Below are 12346 nucleotides of genomic sequence, written 5' to 3'. Positions count from 1 at the left end.
TAAGATATTTACCCTGAGATTCATTAACTCTGGTCATTTTCACCAACTTTGTTCAAGCAAATCAGTGGCAATTGCATTTAATAGTATGGTTCATGTGTCTTCTCCTAGAGCAGATTCTTGAGGTGCTAAGCAGAAAATACAGACTTGAGAAAACCCTACTGCAAATCCATTGACTGTCATCTCAGCACTAGTAAATGGCTGCTTAATTCCAAGCATATTCTTCTATGCACCACCTGGCCCCCAAAATTACCTTTTAAGCATTGCCACAGAAAGTACTGTTCCCCAAAGGAAGCCAACAAGAATATTACTTCTTCTGATGAATCTGTCAACATTTCTTTATGATTATGAAAAGCAAATATTACTACGTGTGTGACAAAGGCAAAAGCTGCAAAACCACAGTCTCGTCCTTATCGGCTTATCCAATAGGGACTGCAAAAGCAATCTTGAACAGAATTAATAGGATACACAGAGCGAATGAGATTGGAGACATTCAGGAAGATGAGAATTACTATGCAAAACTAAAGTCTTGAATGAAATTTTCATAAAGGTTTGAACACATCTTTAACAAGTACGTAGGCAATGCAACAGTTTTTGACAGGTGAACTGCAGTCACCTAATGATTATTAACATTACTAAACATGCCATTATTCATTAATATCGGACAACTGAAAAACTACCAATGCTGAATTGCTGATAGTCTAATTCCTGAACTTCCGCTAACTTATTCTGCATCATCAATAACTACTGAAGCAACCTTGTCTCAATTATTTTAAGATCGAGAATCAAGACTAATTGACTTGTATAAAGTAGTACTGGAGTTTCTCAACGATCCAGAGCTGAAAAACAACTTCTTGATCGAACCAAAGCTTCCTTTTTGGGGGAAGGAGAATCCAAGCTCCTCAACAGAAGCTGCTTGACAGCAGAGATGAGTTGATCATGAGTTGGATTGGGGGGTGGCCGCAAGGATCTGAACTTCTTGCAGAAACTCATGTGGGAATTCAGGGCTTCTTCTTCATCTCCAGTTCTCCTCTGGGATCTGACCACCTCGTCCTTGACTGCCTCAGCACACAGCCCACAAATCCAGCGCCCCTGAAACCTCTCACGGACCCTTTTGATGTATGCCTCGGTACATTCCTCAGTCAATCCGCAGCACTCGCATTTGGCAAACTCCAAATCACTATTAGGGCTGCTGCTGCTGCTGCTTGATGATGACATCTTTGTCATGTTCAAGCTGCTGGCTTCAGGGGATGTTTGAGTATCAATTGCAGTCATTTTCGGGATACTTTCCCGATCTTGCATCCAAATTTATATAACAAAAATCAAAATTAAAAAAGGAATCCCATTTAAATTTCAAAACTTTCTAACGAATTGTAAAACATTAAATAATGGTAATCGATAGACTATTATACCAAGGAGCTTACCTTGAGGCTTGAATCCCGCAGATAAACAAACGAGGGAAATTGGGGATGAGATATTATTGTGAGTTTGGCAGGTTTTTTTAAGCTGACAAATCTGAGGGTTTTTTTTTTTTTCCTAAAATTGAATCTCTGAAAGGAAGATTCTATCTTTCTTTCTCCCACTCTCCTTCTTCTTCTACAATCTCACCACCGATGATCAAGAGCTTGAATACCATATACATTTCAGAGCCTTGTTTGGCTCTTTGAGATTGGATATTTCACACTTGAAAGTGGGGGGAATTGGTTAATTCTCGTCGAGGGATTGTTTGGAAGGAGACGAAGAGAAGGTTCAAGAATCTGAATTCTTCTTCATCTTCCTTTTTTCCTTCCCTGATGAGCAAGAGAGATCAGAGGGGAGATTGAGTTTTCAGATGGGATTCTGAGCCAAAGGTATTGTGGTGGGCGGTTCTTTTTATCCTACGTAGGAGGCAATGTATAGACAAAAAGATGCGACCCCAATCATTGGCGGTACTGAGGCCCACAGTAAATTTGTGCACGTCAGATTTTTCACGACCTGTCTGGGAGGGCTATTATTCAGTGCTCTATGGAACACGTGTGCCTTGCTGCTCTTGGGCAATCAGCACTGCATATCTTCATCGTTGTAAAATTTTTGATCTGTGATGGTCGAAAGTTACAGGTGTCTTTCTTAGGCGGTGATTAAATTCTTTGGACAGCTATGGTTATCTGCAGAATGAACGGTCCTGTCATGTCAAATTGTTTCAACTATCCAAATAAATCGATGAAGTTTGGACCTTCAAGGAAATATTTTTGAATATCCTTTTGACGCACTTTTTAATTACTTTTTTACTTACAAACATTAGATTCTTATAGTATATTTTTTAATAACTTTTTTATACACTATCATCGTATTTTTTTTTATACTAACAAATTTAAATTACATTATATGATATAAATTCAAATTTAAAATTTAAATCATGCACGTATAATATATATATATATATATCCAAAACTGCTAGTATAAAAAGTATATTATACTTTCAGTCTGTCGTTTTTACGATTTGCAATTTTTAAAGGAAAACAATCCTAATTTTAGCTTTCATACAAGTACACAAAAAACAAGAGAATAAGGTCTACCATTCAACTTTGATCTTATCTTCATTTGAGTTGCATTTACTTTTGCATCGTAATTTCAAATTATTTTCTAAATAAAAAATATATAGATCTATCCAGTATACACAAGGATACATAATAAAACTTTGATCTTATCTCCATTTGCATTGCATTTATTTTTGCATCATGAATTTAATTTTTTTTTCAAATAAGAATATATAGACCTATCTAGTGTACACAAAGACACATAATAAGAGAGCCTTATATATTTTTTATGATAGCTATGATCGTCAACGAGTTACTACAACTATGTATACATGTTGAATCAAAATATTAGAAACATGAGAGGGAGAGTTTACTAATATAAATATATTCTTTTTGCTTTGACAAAAAAAATACACACAGTCACATTTATTTCACTCTTATATTTATACACTTTCTTAAATTATAGTTAGTTTTGTTGAAAAAACAAACACTCTTAACAAGTACCTAATGATAGCGTTGAGATCCTCTTCATTATTTTTCTTTCCATTTATGCATCTATTCTTCTTATCTCTATACAAATAAATTTTTACAAAATAATATATTTATGCCAATAGTCTTATTTCCACAAGTAGATTAACACACTTAAAAAATCAAACTCATCTATGAACGCTTTGTTATTAAATTTGCACCAATTTTTGGACGGTTCAAGACGAGTTGAAATTATGATAAAAGTTATAAAGTTTGACGTAACGGTAAATTTTAATCAATTTAATTTCAATTTACTAGTATATATGTTAAACATGTGGAGAAACATATTACGGATGATTTTGATTTTCAAAAATAATATTATAATTATAATTATTTAGGTGTAATAGAGAGAAAATCTGTACAATATATGAAGAAAGAGCAACATTGCATGGTATAAACATACAGTGTCACTTTTTAAAGTTTCTAATATACTCTTAGTTATAAGAGTAAATTGGTCCCAATATATTTTCAAAAAAAAAAATTCCCATAATCAGTAAAAAGTTATTCCACATGGATAAAGTATTATAGTATTTTTTTAAAAAAAAAATTATCCCGAATAATCCAAAATCCAAACAAACTCATTTGTACTTGGAGCAGGGACGCTGCCAAAAGTGACATCGAAAGGAGACTACAAGGGTCCATCCTGATTTCACATCTCATGGAATCGTGCACAAGTGGAATTCTCAACCGCGAGGATGTAAGGCTGATAATGTGGTGGGCGGAACAGGTGATAGAATTGCGTCGCTGGCTTAGCCAGCTGTCAAGACAGTTTAGCGAGTCGCCGGAGCCAACATGCAGGACCCCCACGTGGTAATCGGAACGCGTGGGTCACCACCGCGGCCAATACGGCCACGACCAGAGTCAGAGTCCCTTTCTTCTTGCTCGGCTGCTATTGGTTCTCTCTCGCATTGCTAATATCCTCAGACACATTAATGACCTTTGCTTATTCATAATCATCCTTGATGATAAATATGCCCAATAGCCATATTGCTGTTCTTTTTCCTAGTACCCCCCGGACTTTTAGACCTGACAATGTGAGAAGAATTAGCATGTCTTTCTTGCTTTCAATCAACACTCAACAGGGTCTGCACTTACTTCCGGAATAAATTAACACCATTGGCTAGTTTGGGAGTTTAGGATAGAAATGAAAGGATGAGAAAGCTGTGTAGGTCTGATAAGTAGAGAAGAGAAAAAGATTATTATAACATCCTTCTATATTATAAGGAAATTGCAGATGCTACTCGAGAGTGCGCGTTGGATTAACACGTGACAAGTATACTATTGTTTGGAAGTTTTTAGAGAGGAAAAGAAAGGAAAAATTTTTTATTTTACAGCAGTATTCTTGAATTTAGAGCTCTTTTTTTTTTTGGTGGTAGAGAATTTTGTTGCTATACATAATTCCTCTATATATGGTTTATAGAAATGTGTTTTTTTTTTTTCAAGGGTTGTATTTTGAATGTTCAATTTTGCACGTAAATGACTTAAACATTTTATGATCAACCAATAAACTTTGTCAAGTATCCAAGTTGCCTTTCTTAATCAAAATAGGAGGAGAGTAGATTAGAACATAAGTTCATCTGGCTAATTAAGACTGAAATTGATGGCCCAAGTTGGGATTAAGACTAGACAATTAGGATTAGACTTGTCTTCAAGCATGCGAACAAAGCACCAACCATCATTCATTTTGAAGAAAATCCAGGCCACCTTCCTCATTCTGAAAAGATCACTGAGAGGTTGAGCTGACACCAGGACAAGGTACGCCTGGATTCTTCCCAAGCTAAAGACAAATTAGACCATGTTCCTCCCCTCTAATACGACATCCACAATTCCCACACTTTGCACCCTGAGCCAGATGACTCAAAATCTTTTAGGGTCCCAAACTGTTCACGAATTAATGATTTAGTGAGTAGCCTTGCAGGCGCCATAGCTCAAATTGCAGATACTACTACTCATTCATCCAGAGGGCCGGACTTGATCAATAATCAATGCTTGTCTCTCCTTTGTTAGACTAATTACTGCATGCATGCATGCAAGAGAAGATCATGATGAACATATGGAACTGTCACAAATTTGCAGAATTTATTTATTTTGTTCCATTTAAACAGATGATTTCTAGCAGTGGGTACTATTTAATGTACTGTAATAATCAGAGAACTGAAACTGCGACTTGATTCGATTCAGGAAATAACAAGTTGCATGGAGAAAGAAATGGACGAGAGTCGGGATAAGAAAGGAGGAGAAACCAACAAAAATAAATACTGCTGCTGCATGATAGAAAATGAGGATCCCTCATTGAACAGATAAATGGAATGTATTGTGAAGGGACCCCCTTGATAATCCGTGGTCCTTATCACTTTGTATATACGTATATCATGCGTGTACGATACTACTTCTGTACTGGCCTTTCTCTTGACAGCCACATGTTAATTTTTTTTTTTTTTTTCCAAACGATAGAAAACAGCCACATGTTAATTGAGGAGTCTTTCTTGTCAACTTTTCCAAATGTTTCTCGTTAGCTTTTTTAACTTGAGGCTGGTTTGGGTAAATGATTATACAACCTCTTTATTTGTGGGATGATAAATCGGGGGTGTATCCCTCGCTGGATGATCTATTTAAATCAGTACCATATCAAAACTAGACAACAAGCATATATAGAATTCTTGAAATGGCTTGTACGGTCTTGAAGGTGGCATTATATAATTAACTTAGTAGAGACCTTAGGATCTTGGGTAAAAAAAATTAAAAGCCCCCTGTGGTATAACCATCTTACAGAAAAGTCCGTTGTATTTTCAAATCATACGTGTCGGTATCTCATGATTTGAAGTAATTTGAAATATTGACAGAAATCGTTAAAACAAGCGGTTTTGAGTGAAATAAAAGAAATGCCCTAATAATATAAGCAAAAAATAGCCTAAAACAAACGATTTTTGATTCATTAGTTTCATTCACTAATAATATAAGCAAAAAACGTCGTTTTCTGCAAGTTTGGAGCGAAATTCAAGAAGAGTCATGGTAGTTTTATTAAGGTCTGAAGGGCAAAACAGGTATTTCAAGTCAAAATTTGCCTTAAAAAACTATTTTTCGGAAGAATCGCGCGCAGTTCCAAATTTACTTGAGAGTCATACACAATAATTTATTGCACAATAGGCTGCGAACTGTCAAAGATCATTGATAATCATGACTATGGCTCAATTATGCTTTATGTCTAAAAATGGTCTAAATTCTTGTAATTGCTCAAAATGATAAGTGGCGTATAGGTTCTAACTTCTAAGGGACAGATGATCATCTAGTCTTAATTGACGGCTATTACAAAAAATTCTTATGTTTATGCTCGTGTCAATTGGTAAAATGCTAATAAATGTTGCAGGCCTCGTATGCCTGCCTGTTGTATACAATTCAAAGTCAAATTCATAAGAATAAGAACAAAAACTGGTAAATGTTCCAACTTGTAATCTTCTTGTGATTATACATATATATAAATTGATATTGAGAGATAAAATAACAATATGGTACCAAATTTTTACACAACTTAGGAAATTAAAGCTCGGTCAGCAAGTCTCGAGCAGCATAAATGCTATTAAGTGGCAATCATTTATGTGTCTGGTGAGGAATCTTCTTACAGCAAGTCTGGTGAGATTGAAAACCAAGCAACAAATATGAATATGTGTGTGGCTTCGATTATCAAAGATAAGCTCATACATATATACCAGTTGATTCTCAGTCCTGAGTAAGTCTGGTGATATCCGACATGACTTATTTCCAAACGGCCCCCATATATCTTGATACGCTTAATGTACATGGACAAGCATAATGTTAAAAGGGTCATCTAGAACAGTGCGTTAATCTGACTTTTTAAATCCATACTCACTAGAAGAGAGATATTTTAGAAGATTTTTAATACTCTACATATGTTTTCTAATATTATTGAATTATTTTATTCTCTAATAAATTTGATTTGGGATAATTTCAGAAGCCTCCCTGAGGTTTCTAACGCTTGTACTGACCTCTCCTAAGATTTCTAAAATTACGCTAACCTCCCGTAAGCTTAATGTTTTGCTAATAGATCCAGCCCCATGCCAGAGAAAGTGGCGCTAGAAAAGTATTTTGAAGAGTGAGATGATATTTTTATTGCACATATGGCCTTTTTGCTTTTTCTCACAACAAAAATTGTGGGGTCATGTTGGGTGTCTCGGTTGATATTAGCTGTTTAATTATGTACCAACAGTACCTTAAACAATTAAATAGTGAATATTAGAATATTAATTGTTGCGTGATTGCAAATAAAATCAGATAAAAGAGTACAAAGTTAGAAATACAATTTCATAGTATGCCATCATATAACACAGCCCTTTTATAATTATAATCACATAAAGTGTAATTTTTGTTAAAATTATGTACTATCAACAGTAAGAATAATGTACACTACATTGCCTATAATTATAATCACATAATATATTGACTATAATCTAAAAATTTTTTGCGAATAGTGGTACAAAAAGTTCAAAAATATGAGACTAAAATCTTAATAAAATAGAAAAAGTAAAGATTTATATTGAGGCTCTTGCATCCAACTTAGAATGAGAAATGGTTCATGAATAAATTTCATCTTCATTGTCTATTATAATTCAAAATATTTAAGTAGGAGTCAAATCCTTTAAACTCAACGTCAAAAGTTGCACAAAATATGCATTTTGTAGATGAAAATTGGATACTAATACTATATTTGTTCCTTATTTTACTGACAATTATGAATGATTTTGATTGGTCAATATTTCTCTTTTTAATGCATTTTTTTCCTACTTATTAAAATATTTACCTTAACAAAGAATTCTCACTCTTCAGTGTCAAAGTTGAACTTTTCTCTTAGTAGAAAAAAACTAATGTTATAGATTATGAAATTTGTACAATACTTTGTTATAAATTTCGCTCAAAACAGAAGTTTTTATTGTCATCATTTGAAAGTATAATTTCTTTGAATCTAGGATTTTTGAGCATTAACTAAAGAAATATTTCGCAATTTTGGGTAGCATCCACAAAGGCGAGGACAAAATTAGTATCACAAACAACATTATGTTCAAGTTTAATTAGTTGCTCTCGAGTTTGCTAGCCTAATCTTATTTTGTCCCTAAATTCATTTGTTAACAACCTTAATGGCTTAGTATACACAAGTAAATTCATGATATCTTAGGTCAACAATAGGTCCCAAAACACTGCTAGGGGAGGTCAACATTATTATAGAAACCCTGGGATAGGTCAGTGCAAGTTTCAGAAATCTAAGGCGAAGCTTTTGATATTATCCCATTTGATTTATGCTTAATGGTTATATGTTAGTTAAATTCAAATGTTTAATTCCCTATGGGGCATTCATTAAGTTGTCCGTACTTTATGTTCAAGAATCCTAGACGTCGCTGGCCAAGGTTTTTGGAATATTTATTCTTTATTGAGTTTGCTTAAAGTTATCCAATATTTTTTCCTAGATCTAGTTGCGTTGAGAGAAAGGGAGGGAAGGGAGAGGAGATGGTGGGGGAAAGGGAAGGACCAACTAGATTTAGTCGCGTTGGGGAGAGAGAGGGGGAGAAGGGAAGAAGAGGAGGGGGAGTTCTGGTCGTGCTAGGGGAAGGGAAGAGGAATGAGGTAGAAGGGAAGTAGAGGAAAAACATGAAGGAGAGAGAAAAAAAATGTTTCTAACGTCTGTCAACTGCAGAGATGCCGGCGAGAGAGGTTGATTAGTGGGAAAGGAGGGAGAAGAAGAGTAATGGGGTGGGGGAGAAGAAGAGGAATGGAAAGAAAGGGGAAAAGAAAAAAAAAGAAAGGAAAAAAAGGGGGAAAAATGAAGGTTTTTTTCTCAAAAAAATTTTTTAATCAGCTTAAAAGGATTTCTACAAAATCTACAGTAAGTTATAGTAAAATTTTGGACAAATACCCAATAATCTCATTTACCAAATAGGGCAATTTTCTGTTTTCACATTTTCTTTAGTTGCAAATGACACATGGAGAATATTGTGATTTGCCAAATCTATATCTATATGTATTGCAGAAGGGGTTTTTAGCAGAGACCCTCTCAATGGTTTTTCTCATTCTTTTTTTTAGATTTTTGTATTTATTTTAATACATAAAAAGTAGTGGGTTATAACTAACACTATCACCAATCAAATTTAAAATTTAAAACATTCCCACTATCTACTTCATAAACCGTTTATAGTTTGTTATTTATACTTTAAATTCTTTTTACTCCTTAATTAAAGATAAATGCTCATTTGTATGCTATTTTAATACAATGTTATATTTTTATAATTAAGAAATATTTGTCACCATACTACTATAACCACCCCTACAAATGAGTTTCGCAAATTACAATCACGTTTCAAAAAAATCACAAATGTGCAACTAAATATAAAGTTGAGGGGGTAAAGCGGAGGTAAATGAAAAGTTAAGGGGTTTACTATATTTAACCCTAAAAAAATCCCAAGAACAGAACAAATAGTGGGTTATAGATTTTTATATTTATTTTAATACATAAAAAGTAGTGGGTTATAACCAATCCTATCACCAGTCAAATTTAAAATTTAAAACTTTCCCATAATCTACTTTATAAACCGTTTATAGTTTATTATTTATAATTTAAATCCTTTTTATTCCTTAATTAAAGACAAATGCTCGTTCACATGCTATTTTAATACAATTTTAATTCGGAAGCATACAACATGATCAAGAAACAGCAGAACCAATTAGGACTAGATTTTGACCTAAAAAAAAATTAGGCCTAGATGCCGTAACTTGCGATGCGAATTGGGCCTATTTAGCGCTTTTTTTTTTTGCAAGGAGTTATGACATTGTAAAGCTTATTTAGGCAAACTTTGCCTCATCGGTGATTTGAGTATCAAGTTATTGAATACACTACAAATCATATAATATCAGTCTGCTACAAAAAATAATATTTTACTAGCATGTAGTATTTGCGTACGAAATTTCAGAGACAAATCAAATGCTTTTACTTATATTCTATATAATATGAATAGTTTTTTAACGAATATAACTATACTATGCAGGACCATCACTTTGTATAATTGGAGCTAGCAAATTGTATATCAATCACAATTTAGATTTTGCTCGATACCTGTGCAGTTGGTGAGTTTCATCAGTAACACTACATCAAACTTTTAATGTTGTTTCATACTCTTATCAACATGTATTTCAAAAAATTGTAGGTTTGAAAATGATACATGTGCTCGAAAGTTAATTACGTGGTTGAGGTCAAGCAATTTTGCAACATCACAAGCATTGTTAATAGCAAATTCAAAGAGAATATGGATATCCGAATATACAATCATGCATACGGTAAACTTACTCTATTTAATTTTATTACTGTACAATTTTTTAAAATTTATATTCGTAACCTATACCTTCTTTCATTCTTACTAGGTCAAATTTTTTCGAATACTTGCTTATATTCAGAGCATTAACATAGAAATTATGTTCTATGAGTTATGCAAAAATTGTGAACAACTATGTGAATGTCACTTTTCACAAACAGTGTGTATGCATTGTAATGATGTAGTCGATACTGTTGTTAGGTAATTAATTTCATGTACCTTTAATTTCAACAATTTTTTATGTATTATATATAATATTTTATTTATCAAACAGGTACAATGTTAACATACAAATCAAAGATTCCAGTGGTAACATGCATCTTAATCTACATGACAGATATGCACGATTCATATTTGGTTGTGATACTTCGTATCTCAGAGAATTACAAATGAAGGTAGAATTTCTTGATATATGTTTATTTTTTATAATGCTATTTATAAACTATGTAAAAAAAAACACTAATTTTGAATTTCGCACGTACTTAATTCTCAGGACAATGGTTATAGGTTGTTCAACCAACGAATCAATTCATGCAAAGATCGTGCATTTTCATTTGTAGTGCGCATTTCACAAAATTCAACAGAATTAATTAAATCACCAATTTTGGCTTTCATACTAAAAGTTGATTGGTATGAAGAGTGTTCGCACCTTCATACAAGATTATCAAATCAAATGCATAATATTTGTAAGTATTTCATTTTAACAACATTTAATTACATTAATTTTTATTCATATATCATTCATTTTCTAACATAAATTTCTATTATTTTTTCAGAATCTATCTTCCGAAAAAGGTAATTTTTCAATAATATACACATTCTATTATATTTCAAATTATTGTTAGACAGATATTATATTTTAATTGTGTTGGTACAATTTTTTAAGCTTTTTAAATTCACCCTTTTATTTTTATTTTTTTAATAATGTCAGTACCGTGCGTAGTACGGGTATTCACACTAGTGTTTTAGTACATAGGATATTATAATTTTAAATAAGTGATTTAACAAATTGAAAAGCATCAATACGTAACTACTTTATATAGATAAAAGCAATATATTTTTTCCCTCAAACATATTATATAGGTAAAGAGTTTTACTGATTGTCTTGTCATTTTAAGCAAGGATACAAATGCTTTTATATTATATCTCATCTTTTTAAGGAAAATTAATATTTTTTTAGATTAGTGCGAAAGATGCTTACACATTTTAAACATTAGTATTTACACACCGCACCTCCTTAAAACTATATCTCCTTACAAGGATTTTAGATGATTTTGTATAATATAAGTTAAATAATTTATTCTAAAGTTTTAAATTGATTTTAAAAATTTGTAATTCCCATATGGCACGGAATATAAACTTAGTTATACACTATTCACCAATTAAGAAATTCTTGAAGTTTTGCTTGCAAATTTGCTAGAAACTTCTTAAATTTGGTAGACCCAGAAAGCTAAACAAAAGTCGAAGTGTAATTTCAAATCCAAAAAAATAGAATAAAAAGGTCCCAAAGCGTTTGGTAAATGGGTGTGGAAGGCATGGATGGTTATCAAAGTTAATGATACACACGCTTATGGTATGGTACCTTGGTAAACTAATTTGTGTATCATTTCATGGGAATTCAAGTGTACTATTTTGCTACCTATGGTCCTCTACTTATAATTTGGGATTAATCTGCTTAACAAAATAAAATCCTTCCACTCGTTTGAAAACTTTAGTTCGATATGATAGTTTGGTTAGTTCAATATGAAAAATGTAGCAGCCAAAAAATGGTTTGAATTTGGTTCCCTATATCATGACATCTCAAGTTGTAGTGAATACATATGAACTGTATTATAAGTAACAAATTATTACTGGCAAAGATCACTGCTCGAAAACTTTAATTCGAATTTAGTTGAATATGATATTTTCGTCCGTAGTTAGCATATTAATGAT

General features: G+C 32.7%; 1 protein-coding gene across 1 annotated transcript; it reads right to left on the bottom strand.

The window, feature by feature from the left end:
* Window positions 1–505: 505 nt before the first annotated feature.
* Window positions 506–1869, bottom strand: LOC113703878 (uncharacterized). Its single transcript, XM_027225370.2, has 2 exons — window positions 1422–1869; window positions 506–1292 (listed from the first exon to the last, which is right to left on the bottom strand). The coding sequence occupies exon 2, from the start codon at window positions 1270–1272 to the stop codon at window positions 823–825; it is 450 nt and encodes a 149-aa protein (XP_027081171.1). The 5' UTR covers window positions 1273–1292; window positions 1422–1869; the 3' UTR covers window positions 506–822.
* Between the last annotated feature and the right edge of the window lie 10477 nt (window positions 1870–12346).

This window comes from Coffea arabica, chromosome 8e (assembly GCF_036785885.1).
Source record: "Coffea arabica cultivar ET-39 chromosome 8e, Coffea Arabica ET-39 HiFi, whole genome shotgun sequence".
In the NCBI taxonomy this organism is placed as follows: Eukaryota; Viridiplantae; Streptophyta; class Magnoliopsida; order Gentianales; family Rubiaceae; genus Coffea; species Coffea arabica.
Note: the sequence above shows the minus strand (reverse complement) of the source record. Positions and strands in the feature narration are given on the sequence as shown.

Bases quoted from the DNA above. Each gene is read 5' to 3' on its own strand.
- LOC113703878 (XM_027225370.2), bottom strand. From the start codon at position 1,272: ATGACTGCAATTGATACTCAAACATCCCCTGAAGCCAGCAGCTTGAAC.